The following is a 14,384-nucleotide window of genomic DNA, read 5'->3' on the forward strand; positions in this document are numbered from 1 at the left end:
ACCGGGTTCTCGGCGTTCCTGTCCGAGCTCGGGGCCAGGCCCGGGTCACAGCATCTCGCAGCAGCACGGGCTCGGGCCGGACCGCGTGGTCTAACCTGCCCGGTCACTTCCATCCCGATCTGACTACACGGCAGGCGTCGGGACCTTCCCAGCTGGCTCCCAGCCCCCCTCCTCTGTGAAGAAGCCTTTTCTCCCCTTGAGGGAAGGTCACCTGGGAACGGACAGGTATCTGATGACTGAAGAGCCTGGACCTGTCCCCTTTCTGTGTGACACTGAAGGAATATGGGGGGAGCTCAGAAAGCACATCAAAACCCCTTCCTATTGGGGCGAATGAAGAGCAGATGATCCCGAGATTCTGAATTTGGAGACTTAACTACAATCACGTGGCTGACACGCCGGTCGGGGAGCTGAGGCGTCATGAACGCTGGGTCCTCACTGAGGTTCAGGCGAATGAGGGGGTGCAGGCCCCTCTTCCCTGGCTTGAGCTTCCTCCTCGTCCAGGCTCCTCAGGGGGACAGGTCGAGTCTCACAAGAGAGTGAGGAGGAAGCGTGAAAAGCCTGCATCTCAGCTGACTCTTCGTGACTCTTTGGGTCCATGTTCAGAAGCTTCCAGCTATTGCATGTCCACGTACCTTGTTTTCAAACCATAACTTGTGGATTCATCTCGTGGTGGGTTCGTGGTAGGTACAGTGGTGCTGGCTACCAAAAAGGAGCAGTTTGTGTGGCAGTCACGTGGCCTGGTTGTCCAGACACCCCTTCTCTGATCAGCCACGACTATGAAGACCAAAGTGTGTAAACTGAAAGGAGACTACAAGTCACATTTTCAAGGGTCCCTGACAGCAGGGTCGCCTCCACCGAGCACCGAGAGCCGAGAGCCTAACCCGCGCCGGGTCGTGTGCTGTTAGGTGACCAGGCCCAGTTCCTCCGACTGGCTTGTGGGTTCTGTCTTCCTTCCTCTCACTGCCCTTGGGGGACACGTGTCCTCATTCTAAGGAGAGTGATTCCCAGGCCTTATCCAGAAGAGGGACGCTCTTCCTACAGTTAGTGATGCTTTCTGACTGCTGTGGGGCCGATGTGACCGGCTGGTGCTCAGAGAGCTGTTGGATTTCACAAACGCCTTGGCTCCCTGCGTGGGCTAGCAAGGATGTGGTTTTCTCTTATTGATATGTTGATTTCCAAACCTGTTCACCAACAAAAGCCTTTCCTAAGGAGCCAGCACCAAGTCCATCCAGAAAACACTTGGGCTCCACGACTTAGCTCTGAGTCAGCTGGTATCTTCTAACCCATATGCTTCATCTCCTCATTAATAAACTTTAAAAAGCCTTCTTGCTCTGGTTTATTTAATCCTAGAAACAGAGAGCGTATCTGGAAATGGCCCGTGGTTAACCAGATCCAGCCTGAGATGGGGGAGGCTCCCTTTGGGGAGAACCTGTTTAGCGCCATCTGTGTTTTGCGGCACACGCGGCAGCGACCACATCGCTTCGGGAAGGGAGGCGCAGGTCGCATGCAGTCCTTCCGTGTTAAGCAGAAGACATTCCAGAGGACATGGGGAGGGGGCTTCCTGCAGTTTTTAACTTGGTCTTTTGTTAATGCGTCTTCCTAAAGATGGTTTGGCGACTGGATGTGACACTTTATCGCACATTATTTCTACCAGCTCACCAGAATTTTCCAGAGGCTGTGGGCGGATGAATAGAACGGAGGCTGTGCTGCCTGTTCCGTTTGCACCAACTCTCCCCAGCCCTGTTTCTCACAGGCGCCTGGTCACTGCTGGTACCTTCTCCCACCCACTCTCTCCAACCCGCTGAGATGAGGAATCGTGGTTCATCAGATTTCCTTTCTAAGCTTTTGTGGGCACACTCCTACTGCTTCCCTGTGCATCCCGATAAGTGGTCCCCGAGGTAGAACATGCGGACTAGCCTCTGCCACCACCGGGGTGCGTCCATGCTGACCGCCCCAAGTCGGCGGCACCCCTGCCTGCCCAGCGGGAACCTCAGCTTTCCCTGTGCTGCCTGAGCTCCGCCGTGAAACAGTTTCACAGCAGGGCTGTGAACCTCTGCTTGGGGAGGGCGGCGACATGAGCAGCCCAGGCCCGCTTAGAAAGCCTGGCCGCGTGCCGTGCAGCTCTGAAGCCAATATGCAAAGGGTAGTTCTTAGTGGAGCAGTGAGGGGAGGGGAACCCTCTACGCGTCCTCCCCACCGACCCTGGTCCCCTGCGCCGCGGGCCTCAGCCGCGGCCGCGTGGGTGCTGGGGGCGGCCCCGCCGCCGGGGAACAGCCACTGCCGGGCACGGGGCGGGGGGGAGCGGGCAGCGGGCGGGCGGGCGGGGCCCCACGAGTGCGAGCCACGTCTCCTTGTCTTTTCTTTCCTGTCCCTGTCTCTGTCCTCCTTGCAGAAGGCCGCCAGCTGAACTGCCACAACCCTCGCCTGATGCAGGACGCGGAGAAGGACGACAACAACAACGACGAGTACGACAACTACGACGAGCTGGTGGCCAAGTCCCTGCTGAACCTGGGCAAGATCGCCGAGGACGCCGCCTTCCGCGCCCGCACCGAGTCCGAGATGAACAGCAGCACCTCCCACAGCCTGGAGGACGACAGCGACAAGAATGAGCCGCTGGGCCGCAAGGCCGAGCTGAGCCTGGACCTGGACAGCGACGTGGTCAGGGAGACGGTGGACTCGCTGAAGCTGCTGGCGCAGGGCCACGGCGTGGTGCTGGGGGACGGCGCGGGCGACCGGGGCTACGCGGACGCGGGGCCGCCCGACGGCCGGGGCCTGAACTACGTGATGCTGGGCAAGGCGGCCAACAACGGGCTGGCGGAGAAGCTGGCGGAGGAGAGCGACGAGGAGGTGTGTCTGAGCAGCCTGGAGTGTCTGCGCAACCAGTGCTTCGACCTGGCCCGCAAGCTGAGCGAGGGCAGCCCGCAGGAGCGCGCCCCGCAGCCCAGCGCCGGCCTCCGCCCGCACGGCCGCCCCGACGACGACTTCGCGGGCAGGACGCCCGACCGGAACTACTCCGACATGGTGAACCTGATGCGGCTGGAGGAGCAGCTGAGCCCCAGGGCCAGAACGTTCTCCAGCTGCGCCAAGGAGGACGGCTGCCAGGAGCGAGACGAGGACACCGCCTCGGTGGCCTCGGACCGGTCGGAGGAGGTCTTCGACATGACCAAGGGCAACCTGACCCTCCTGGAGAAGGCCATCGCCCTGGAGACGGAGCGGGCCAAGGCCATGAGGGAGAAGATGGCCCTGGAGGCGGGACGGCGGGACAGTCTGAGGTCCTACGAGGACCCGTCGCCAAGGCCGCTCCCCGGGGAGGAGAGGAAGGCTAAGTCCGGCGACAGCCATGTCAAAAAGCCATACTATGGTAAAGGTAATGTTTCTACCTACCGTAAGTTGCCTCCCGAGAGCCCCAGCTAGAGCGAGGGCCGGGCCCCTGGGCTGCAGGGCGAGGCCGCCTGGAGGTGACCCCGCAGAGCGTGTCTGGAGCCGATTCCAGACGGCCGTGTGCGGTTGGGACCCTCGAGAGCAGAGGAATGTCTGCCTGAGCCGCGTACAAAGCGGCTCAGCGCCCCAGTGTCAGAGCAGGTGGATCGTGAGCTGTGCGGAGGGGGAGCTGTGCGGAGGGGGAGCCAGGGCGGCCCGCACGGCGTGGGGACCGTGAGCCTGAGCCCGTGCTCCTGCGGGCAAACCACGGTCCACGTGGAGTGGCAGGTCTGTGACAATTAGTCCGTGGGGATGAGGCGCTTGTTTCACAAATTGCATTGCGTAGGTGGCATCACGGTTTATAAAAGCGGCATCTCCTGACAGTCATGGGTGAACCCTCCCCCAGGGAAAACATCCCCGAAAGAAGCGGCAAGTAACAGAATGACCCATCGTGTCGCACCAGGGCAGTGACTGCGCATGAATTCTCCTGAGATGGGAAGTGATGGGGGCCGTTTGCTATGCAGGGCATGGCGGGTCCCGGGCCGAGATGGATGGCAGTTCCTTCAGGACCCGGGCCCCCTCACTGCTCCATCGCGTAGGAAGCAGTGACGGCGCTGGCTTTATTGCAAGGCCCTCGAAACCACCCGCTCCGGCAGTTCCAACCAGGTTTTCGTTTGCGAAATACCTGGGCCCGCATGTGCACAGCTCTGTGCACTTAAGCCGGTGCTGGGCAGTCACGGCGTCTGACATGGGCGGGTGGAGTTCCAACCCGAGCGAGTGACTTCGTGTGGCCAGACCCGGCCGCGTCCTCTTCCGTTTGCGGCGGCTCCAGTTTCCCCTGGTGTAGGACCTCGGCCCTGTGGGGCCTTCAGTCGCACGACCCTCTGAACAAAGTGAGGAGCAGTTCGAGAAGGGACTGGTGACCCCTCACGGTCTTCCGTATTAGTTCCGGAAGAGATCTTCTGCTTCGCATTTTGTTCCATTCCTTCCGAATATTGAGTTTCACCATCGTGACGTTCAGGCCTTTGGTCTGAAAAGCCATTGCTGTGTAAACGCCCCAATCAGAACGTCCTCTTTCGGTGACTCGGGCGTGTGTTCTCCTCTCAGTGTGTGCACGTGCCTCCACGGGCAGGGTGAGCATCGCTTGAACCAAACCCCGTGTGGAGGTGAACCTTAGGCAGAGGCCAGGTCGGATCCCACTGTGGCAGGTGCTTGGGTGCTGACCGTGGTTTCAGGGAGGCAGGGGCAGGCCAGACCCTGGCAGGTGCAGGGTACGAGGAAGGGTCGTTAGCTAAAGGCCACGGACCGGAGCTCAGTGGCGCACCAAGCTTGCTTTTGGGGTCGTGTGGACCAGGAGACCCAGCTTGTGTGTTTACAGCTGGGGCGCAGTCACGCAGAAACCTTCCGGTGGGTGGGTCCTTGAGAGGAGCGGAGCTCCCTTAGGAAGAAGCAGGGTGCTGGCGCCGGGAGGCTCCGGTGGACAGACGCGGCAGGCGCCTGTTTGGAATTCTGCAGGGAGCGTTTCAGGACAGAGTCTGGGCGCGGAGAAACCCAGCAAGGCGCTCGGACCCACGCCGGCCCCGTGGACCCCGCCTGGCTGTGCCCTCTCCCGTCTCTGTGGTTCCTTTCAGCACAGCCGCTGGCCGTAGCTGTTGACCCCTTTTGTTTTGTGGTTGTTTTATTTTGTTTTGGGCATGAAATGGAATTCAGATCGCTTTGCTCCCCCCAGATTAATGAGGGTGGAGACAAACAGTCAAAACCCCAAAGGCCGAGAGAGGCGGGGGCAGGGCCGAGGATTTGGACTTGCGGGGGGCCGGGGGGGGTGCCGGGGAGCACTGGCTTCGACCTCTCCTGGGTCTTCCTCCTCTGACCACAGCTCTGCTCCATTGCCTATCCGTGGGTTCCACATGGCTCCCAAGTCCCTTTTGCAGGCGTGCGTAGTTCTGTTCGGAGCCACGTAAGCGTAGCCCGGCAGGGACAGCAAAGTGGGGCAGAGAGACCCCTGCCCTCCTTTTTACGACAAAGGCCCGGTCCTCTGGCAGCACGGCCTGCAAAGCTCCTGCGAGCACAGGGCAGGTTGGCCGTCGAGGGTCAGCTTCTCCGGTTTTGTCCAAGGTGGAGAGGACTGTCTCCCAGTTCTCGCTCCTGCCCAACCTTCTCAAAGCGGCTTCAATGACAAGTGCGTAACCTTTCCAAGATCTTGGGCTAAAGGCCAGAAATTTATCAGGAAACCCCTCGCTCTTCCTTCTCCTCCTTGGAACGGGGCGGGGGGAGGGGGCTGGCTAAAGCCAGACACGGCTTTTTCTGGATGCCGTTGCAAGGTTTTCAGTTAAACTGTTGGCCTGTTTGCTTGCTTGGTTGTTTTGTGTTTGCTTAAATCCCAAGAGGAATTGTGATTGCAAGGAGGAGGCAATAAAGGGGGCATGGAGGGGGCAAAAGACCCGTCCTCCACCAGCGCTCACACGTCGAGAGGCGAGAACGCCCGTGGTGTGTCCAGAACTGAAGTAGCTGGAGCCGCACAGAGTTCACACAAACCTGCATGTAGCCTCACGCTTTAAAGGTCGTGAAAGAGTGTAATTGCTTAGCAGATTGTAAATACGCTCACGAAAAAGAGCCCCCGACTGCTTCCTAGAGTCAGAGCTTGCTTTTTACCTTGTAGAGGCCTTTGCATCCGGTTGATGATGTCAGGTTCTCTCTCTAATTCATGCTCTTAAATAATCAATGTTTTCCTTTGAAACTGGTGCTATGCGCTTACCATTTTATATTTGCATTCGTTAAATTGTACCGATGTTATTATGAAATGACCCCAAGGCAATGAAGCACTGCCCTTCGGGACAGCACGTGTGAAAGGAGCTGCCGTGAGACTTGCAGAAACTGAAGTCACAGCAGCGCAGGCCTGGCTTTGTCCTCAGCGATAACCGTCTATAAATAACAGTGGGAGGGGCTGGTTCTTGTTTCTAGGACACCCCCTCAGCAGCAGCACTGGTTGAAGGTTGTCCAGGACCTAAAAGACACGTCAGAGAATAAAATGTGAGCTAAAAAATAAAAGGAGGGATTTCTATATCAACATAAAAGTCCGTATCTCTTCCTGTGAGTCCTTTGTCTATTTCAAGTTCACATGAATGACTTAAGAAGACAGCCCATAAAAGTTCGCAAAATTTTAAGCCAGTCTTTTTTCTTGGTATAAAATGAATCCATAGCCAAAAGTAAAACATTTCTTTTCTAGCAGTCATGATTGGCCTGATGAATGAGATATCCACAGAAAACATTAACCCCCTAAAGAAGTTTCAACTGTCACACCGCCTGGACCGGATTCGTACGGTCCCCAGCTAGTGCCCTTCTGGGCACTGGGTTTTGAAAACTGCCCCCAAGTTGGTATTTCACACACTCGCGTGACTATCTGGCCTGGGCTGCATCTTAGAAGTAGTTTCTGGAGTTATTTTCTGCACATTTGTGAACTGTGGTCCATTCTGGGTACAGAAATCATTTTGTCAGCAATGTCACGGCATTCCTGACGTCTGGCATTGGAGCTCTGACCAAACGCTGCTCCTCCGGACAGGGCCGCAGAGCCCCAGGCTGCCCAGACACTCTTACCCTCTTAGCCCCTGCATGCAGCACAGCTGCGAGAGCTTCCTCTGGTTCCAAGCCAGTCTAAGATCAGAACCAATGTCTGCTCCAGCAGCTTCGGAAACATTTTCGATTGCCCCCCATGGCTCTGGATGGGGTTTCCACCGTTCTGGTCATCTGCTTGCAGTGCCTTCTGAGAGTTCAGCTGGTCTTGAGAAAAATGCTGAATTGGTGTGTCCAGGAACAGGAACCGTGTTGCCAGAGGAGAAATTTTAATACCAGTCAAATTGCGTAGCCTCTATCCTATGCAATCCGAGTGCTCGGTAAAAACTCTGCTCAAGAGTGTTTCAGTAACAGCAAGTGTCCTGGTTCCATGTCCCGAAGCCGTTGCTGAAGGATCACGGAGATGTTTTGTTCTCTGAGAAGGTCACTGTCTCATCATTATTTATGTTGCTTTCTTTGAGCAACACAGCTTGTCATGTAACACACGGGAAAACAATCGGGGGCCGGGCAGGGAGATCCTTCTTGCTTCCTTCAGAATCCGAAGTCAGATAGTTGACGATTCACGATTATACTGTTTTAAGGTCAAAAAAATCCCCCCAGACCAAGCAACTATCACCTGCTGTCACAGTCTGTCCCCAACACCTGCTTTATTTCTTTATGTCTCAAGGTCTCTTCAGATTGTTAAATAATCACATTTGTCTTCAGTCGGTAAAAAAAAGAAATTCATTCTCTTGACACCTGTTGTCGCTTTTAGATCCCTCGAGAGCAGAAAAGAAAGAGAGCAAGTGCCCCACCCCAGGGTGCGATGGAACTGGCCACGTAACCGGGCTTTATCCGCATCACCGCAGTTTGTCCGGATGCCCGCACAAAGATAGGGTCCCTCCAGAAAGTAAGTCCGTGTCTCACCACGCCCTGGAGCGCACTCCTGTGACTCGTTTCTGCCATCCTCCCTCTGTCATCTCCATCTCCGGTGCAGTGCGACCCAGCGCAGGCGGCCCGCCTGGTCCGCGGGGCCGCCCGCGCCCAGCCCCCTGCACCCGCCGGGTCGCCCTGGCGGCCGCCTCCCCTCGGGGCCGCCCCCTGCAGCTCGGCCCCCGCGCAGGGGGGCCTGGGCGCTGGGCCTTACCGCCTCGCTCGCTCGCGCTGTGGCCCCAGACAGGCCACCTCTCTCTCCTTTTCTCCTCCCAAATGCTCGGACACATGCAGCCAGCGCCAGAGAGCTGTGCATCCCTAAGAAGAAGGCCTGCCGATTTCTTTTGCCCCGTTATCTGAGCCTCTCTATCCGTGGGAACCCGTCTTCATGTTTTGTTGCATTTTCTTTGTAAAAGCTACTTCCTGGCAGCGTGGCCCCGACATTTCCGCAAGATAGAGCCTTCAGTGAGGGGGTTCACTGCAGGCGGGTCTGGACGCCACCCGCCCACGCCCCTTAGCTAGGATCCGCAGTAAGCGGGTGAAAGCCACTAAACTTCTTTTAGAACTGAATCGATGGACACATTTTTGGTTCTCTTTCTCTCGGCACGTAAAGGTATGCCAGCTGTTTAGATGCGGTTAGGATCGATGGCTCAGGAAGAAAGGCACCTTTGGGGACACGGCTGTGTGCTTTGAGATCCGGATTTTGAGTCTAAGGTGTCAGGGATTTTTTTTCACTCTGAGACAGTTTCCAGTGGGAAGACATCATAGCTTGGCTTGAGATGTGACAATGGCCAGCCAATTGTTGAGAGACTCCCGAGGACTGAGGACTGTCCCATCAAAGTGGCCCACTTGGGGAGGACAGAGAAGGTCCAGGGGCACAGTCGAGCTCAGGAAACAGTGCAGTGGGGTGTTTCCGGGGGAAGTATTTGCAGAAGCTACTGTGGCTCAGGTTTTCACGTGGCTCCTGGAAATAATACGCCGCGTTTCTCGGCACCGTCCTGCGGGCCGAGGCGCAGCTGTGACACAGGCGGACCGGAGAGCAAGGCTGTCCCGTGTGTTACATGAGCAGGAGGCCCCACGCTTGCCCCGCGCAGCTTCCCCCCAGCGCCCTGCCCCCGCCTCGGGCCCCCAGCTCGCGCTCAGCCGACCCTGTCTCATTGATTCCACTCACCCCTGCAGGGCAGGGCCGGCCCTGTTTCCAGGTGGGGAGCACGAAGGCCAGACGGTCACCTCTCTTCACGGGAATCGACACCACGCCCGGCGGCCTGCGGATGCTCCGCGCTTTGTGAACTGAGCGGAGGGCAGAGCCAAGGCCCCTTGGTCCCCATCCCGAGCCCGCCCGTCTCCACGGAGACCTGGGTCTGACGCTCAGCCCGAAAGAGCCGGGCAGGTGACCTGCTCTCGGTCCTTGGTTGTCCTCATCTGCAAACAAGGCGCTAGGACCGAGCGCCAATGGTCTGGAAGAGCTTCTTTCCGCAGTTTTCTTTGAGGCATCAAAGCAGACCATCAGCTCCTTCTCATGGCTGAGCAGGCCCCCGACTCCGTATTTGCGCAAGGAAGGTCTGAACGTGCGACAGCATGGCCCGTGGCCTGCCGAGCTGCACCCCAAACCTGCCGCCACAGACCCGGGCCAGGTCACCCCGGCCTCACCTGTGCCGCGGGGGCAGGGAGCTCAGCTCGGACGCCAGCCTTACAGATGCCTCCCAGGGCGTCCCTAGAATCGCTCGTGGGGTTTGCTCCTGTGTGATTCGTTATGACAGCATAACGTGCAAGACAGTACAAGGCTCCAGAGAAGACAAGTCTCTCGTTCTCCACACTTTCTGTTTTAGCTTCTCCCGGGCCAGCTCCCCCAGTCCTCGTTTCTGTCCAGGTGAACTCTGTCACGTAGCCGGCACCCAGGGTGGCAGCACCCTGTTAGAGACTCAGAGGACTCGCCATCAGTGCGGCTCGCGCCCTCCCAACCCAGCTGAGGAGGGGCACAGAGCCACAGAGCCACCCCAGGACAGTGTGGCCACTGCGTGACGGAGGCCCAGGCCCTGCTGCCAGCACGGGGCCGGGGGACAGCCCGTGAGCCGGTCCCGCATGAGAGAGAATCCACGGCGTTTCTAAAAGCTGCCGGGAAGCCCAGCAGGAGAGCAGGGCAGGAGGAAGGCAGTGCAGAGAGGAGGGAAAGGATGGGACAGATCGAAGGGCCGCCCCAGAGACAGGCTGGCAGGACAGGAGGAGAACGGGAGGGAGCCCAAGAAGGCGCCGGGTGGCCCCCCAGGTCAAGGGTCAGGGTGACGAACCGAGGGGGGGTGTCAGGAAACGAGAACTGGGACTACGTCCTACGGGGGGAACTTGAGCCCTGGATTTTCCAGTTTACCCTGGACCCCCCAAATGATATTCCCGCTGGGCTGTTGGAAGACCAGCCTGGGGACCTGGACAGGGTTGGGGCACTGGTGGCTACCGGCTCTGTCCTCTGAGCCGTGTCCGTAACAACTGGGGCCGGAGCTGCCCAGAAAGGAGGCAAGGTGAAGGGTGAGCAGGAGCCCCAAACGGGAGGTGGGGCCGCAGGTGAAGAGAGGAGGCAGTGGGGGCCCAGGGTGGGCAGGAGCTGGCAGCTGAGAGCGGTGAGCTCGTGGAGGAAGCTGAGGTGGGCAGACGCAGGGACCCCCGGAGATGACGGGGGTGGGGGCAGGAGAGGGCGTCCCCACTGCTGCATCTCCAGGGAAGACAGCCTTGGAGGAGTTTGGCATAAGGGGGAAGGTCTCTCCCCACGCGGAGGCAGCTGTGCCCTGGGTCCTGGGCACCTGCCGCAGGCAGAGAAGGACACTCCCCGAAACCTGCTGCAGCCGGATCCCAGCAGGGCGAGCCCTGCATGGATGGAGCAGGGGCCGCCGGCACGGACGGACGGCTGTGGGACGAGGGACTGCCCGGGAAGGGGAGGGCGGAGCCACAGCACCGTGTGGGACAGGAGGAGCCCCTCAGGGCAGAGGGGCTGCTTTAGAGAGGAGGGAAGCGTGGGGGGTGCAGTTACGCAGCTGGCCTGGGCAGGTCGTGTCCACAGACTTTGATGGCCACCTGGCGCCAGGTAAAGCTCGCTGGCAGGTGGCACTGCTCACGCCCCCGGGCATCCCCACAACCCAGACCAGTGAGCAGTCACTGAGGACTAGGAAAGAAAGGACAGGTGACAGTCCAGGCCCACGGCCGCCAAGGGGAAATCTGAGCATGGGCTCCAGACACGGGGGCGGCCGAGCCCTTGCTCCTGAGACCTCGCCCTGCTTGGGCCGCCTGGGGTCGCTCAGGCCAGCGCAGCACCTCCTGCCTTCTCGGTCCACGCGAAGGAGAGTCCAGCCCCTGCTTCCTAGATGGAAGGTCACCAGCACATTCGCTGTATTTCAAAATCAGGCCTGGGGTCGTCTCTTCGCCCACGCCCGCCATAAGCACGCCTCCGCGTGTTTCCTGGGCAGAGGCGTGTTCTAGACACCACGAATCTAAGTGCTTCGGCGGACTCGTCGCCACTCAGTGCTTCTGTGGGGGCGGGGGGAGCCCGGCTTTCCTGTCCCATCGGGAACAGTTCTGGTCTCCCGTCCCCGAGGCCACCGCTCCCGCCCAGCACGCCCGCTTTGCATGCCCCCCAGGGCGAGGTTGGGCCCCTTCCCCTCCCCCCTGTGTTCCGGTCATGTCCATCACTCTGTCTGTAGGACGTCTGTCGTAAACCAACAGCCTCTGTTACAATGATTGCATAGCCTTGTACTCGGCCATTTCTGTGTTTTAACGCTGGGCTGTTTTCTCTGCCTCTCCCTGTCAAGTTCTTGCCATGCATGAAAATGTGCTCAAGTGTCCTACTCCGGGCTGCACAGGGCGAGGGCATGTAAATAGCAACAGGAACTCGCACAGAAGGTAAGTGAAGCCCTGCGCCTTGGCTGCAGGGGAGCGGCTCCCTGGCGGTCGTGGCCCGGGACCTCCGGAGGCCTGGGTCCCACGCTCGGGGCAGGGGCGCCGAGCCGGCCGGCCGTGGGCGGCAAGGTCCCCGCTCCGACCCCTTCTGCAGACGGGGGTTTCTTAGTTGTTTCACCCCCTGGGGTGATGGCGTGATGACACCCGCAGACGGTCCCCAGGTGGAACCATGACCACTTGCAGTAAAGCCCCGTTATCTCCCAGGGGTGGGGGGCCTGTCCTGCACCCCCTTCCTCAGCCAGGAGGGGAACCAGAGGAGTAAGAGCGGGCAGTGACCTCGCTCGGCCGCGCCCTTGACCCTGTGCTGAGGCCCTGGTCAGCAGCGTGGGCATCACCAACATGCCAGCAGGTGTCACGTGGGCGAACGTGCAGCAGGGAGGGGCTGGGGTGACGATGCAAATATTTGTTGCTGCAAATACCCTGCCCAGAACCACGCTTTTGCTCCAACAAACCCCCCTTCTTGTCTTATTCTGACTTGAGTTCCTTATCATCAGGTTTTTTTCAATAGTGTAAAAGTGATCCTGGGTTTTTGGGTTTTTTAACTACCCGTAGTTCAGCTTCACAAAGCTGTATAAAATTCCATCAAAGCAGAGGAACCTGTTAGAAGTTTCACTGTAATTTTGGCTTGTCCGGTGAATTTGGCTACTTGTGTCGAGTTTATGTCCTGCAGCAGCATCCCGGGCCTCCCGGGAGACGGGCACGGTGGGCGGACTGGCCAGGGTCACCCTGGGCACGGTTCGGGGTTTCCAGCATCAGCTCCTCCACCGCTTCTGCAGAATCGCACGGCGTCCAGACCGTGTTTATGGGGACTAGGCCTCTGTACTGCGTGCAGAGACACAGACACAAGCAGCAGGCATCGTGGTTTCATGCAGAATCAGGCACAAAGCTCTTGACAGCAGCCTAGATGTGACGCCCCCTCCCCCCGCTTCTGTGCCCCTTCCTGGGGGACGCAAACAAGCCAGGCCGCCCAGGCCACCGTGCTGCGGGCAGGGCCTGCCAACTCCACTTCTTGGCACGGGAGAGCCCGGCTCCTGGGCCTCAGAAACCCTTTCTACCAAGCGGCTAACACCTCATGTCCAGAAACCGCGAGCCCCCAGAGCGGGAGCTGTGTCTGTAATGTCCCTTGACCCACCCGGCCTTGGTCCTGCTGTCACTGGAGGGGACCACGTGTCCTTCACGCATGGCCTGGCCATCGGCATTGTCTGCTGGAGACCCAGAGGCGAGCAAGCTGATGGCTCCCTGCCTGTGTGTCCCGCCAGGGTGCCCTGACCGGGGGTGGGCGCTGTGTGCGTCACCCCGGCAGAGATGCTTCAGCCCCCTTTCTGTCCTTGCAGCCTCTCTGGATGCCCCATTGCTGCAGCGGAGAAACTGGCAAAGGCCCAGGAAAAACACCAGAGCTGTGACGTGTCCAAGGCCAGCCAAGCCTCAGACCGGGTGCTCAGGTACCGCCCAGCGCGCGCGGGGGAGACCTGTCCTGCCTGTGGGCTGTGTGCTGCGGGGGCCGTGCCCCCCCCCCGTTCCCCTAGGGCAGCTCACGGGGTGGTTTCTGGCTGGCCTTCTGGCCCCGAAGCGTTGTCATCCTGCAAATGCGCCTGAAAAGAAAGCCTCGAGAATGAACCCAAGGAGCCCAAAGTCGCGTATCTCAGTTTGGGGACGAGGCCGTCCCTCCAACCTGCAGGAACACGTCCACATTCTTGAGGACGTCATGGCCACAGCAGTGTCACCCCCACTAGAGAGAGGCCCCTGGGGCGTGGGAGGCGGGACCCCCACGTGACAGAGAGAAAACCCGGGGTTAGAGGACAAGCCCGACCGAGTCACGGACTGTGGAGGTGAAGAGGCCGCCAGGATCCCCCGTCCAGCGCTCCTCGCGCTCAGCAGAGGATGGGGGGACCCCACCTGCCGCATCGTCCACCCGGGTGCACTTCTGCCGTGCCTGCAGCCCTCATCCTGCAGAACCACGACAACCCGTGACCTCCGCCTCTGCGGTGGGGGTCACCCCAAAAGCACACCCCTGCGTCTCGGTAAGGAAAGCTGTCCTCGTGGCTCCACGCACCCTGCGGGGCGGGGTCAGCCGCGCCGGAACCGGCTTCTAGCCCTGAGCCCCCCGGGCTGGTTCCCACCTCATCATCGAAGGGAGAGCAGTTCGTGCCCGCATGCGCACACACGCATGCGCACACGCGCACACTCAGTTCAGCTTCCGTTGAATTATCTCTTTGGGATAAACTGTTTGGGAAAAAGTCTTTGGAAAATGATACAAATTCCTCTTTGGTTTTGTCGCGTGTTATTTCCCCTCCTTCCGGAAGGGTTTTACCGCAGTCGTGAACCCCCTTCTTCTCTCAGGAGAAAAGTTGAAATCTCTATGAGAAATGGAATGTTTAGCTTAGACGGAAATGACAGCCGTCTCTGATCCTCCCTTTCAGAGAAAAATCCGCACTGCCTTCTGGTGCGTGTCCTTCTAGATGTTTCTTTGTGGGCATCACCCACCTAACGCGCGCAGTGCCTGTGACGCACTCATGGGAGAGCACCCGGTAGATGGGGTG

At 59.2% G+C, this 14,384-nt stretch overlaps 1 protein-coding gene across 41 annotated transcripts in view; it reads left to right on the plus strand.

Annotated features, from left to right (window-relative positions):
- Window positions 1-14,384, plus strand: part of MYT1L (myelin transcription factor 1 like) — a 365,957-nt gene that overhangs the window by 278,260 nt on the left and 73,313 nt on the right. For 35 of the 41 annotated variants that reach the window (XM_021087911.1, XM_021087915.1, XM_021087912.1 and 32 more), the window contains 4 exons: window positions 2,393-3,367; window positions 7,745-7,879; window positions 11,697-11,787; window positions 13,179-13,286. In XM_021087911.1, the coding sequence (XP_020943570.1) occupies window positions 2,393-3,367; window positions 7,745-7,879; window positions 11,697-11,787; window positions 13,179-13,286 (1,309 nt within the window). The remainder of the gene's footprint in view (window positions 1-2,392; window positions 3,368-7,744; window positions 7,880-11,696; window positions 11,788-13,178; window positions 13,287-14,384) is intronic. The other 6 variants (XM_021087936.1, XM_021087950.1, XM_021087949.1 and 3 more) reach the window with 3 other exon arrangements.

This window comes from Sus scrofa, chromosome 3 (genome assembly GCF_000003025.6).
Source record: "Sus scrofa isolate TJ Tabasco breed Duroc chromosome 3, Sscrofa11.1, whole genome shotgun sequence".
NCBI classification, from domain to species: Eukaryota; Metazoa; Chordata; class Mammalia; order Artiodactyla; family Suidae; genus Sus; species Sus scrofa.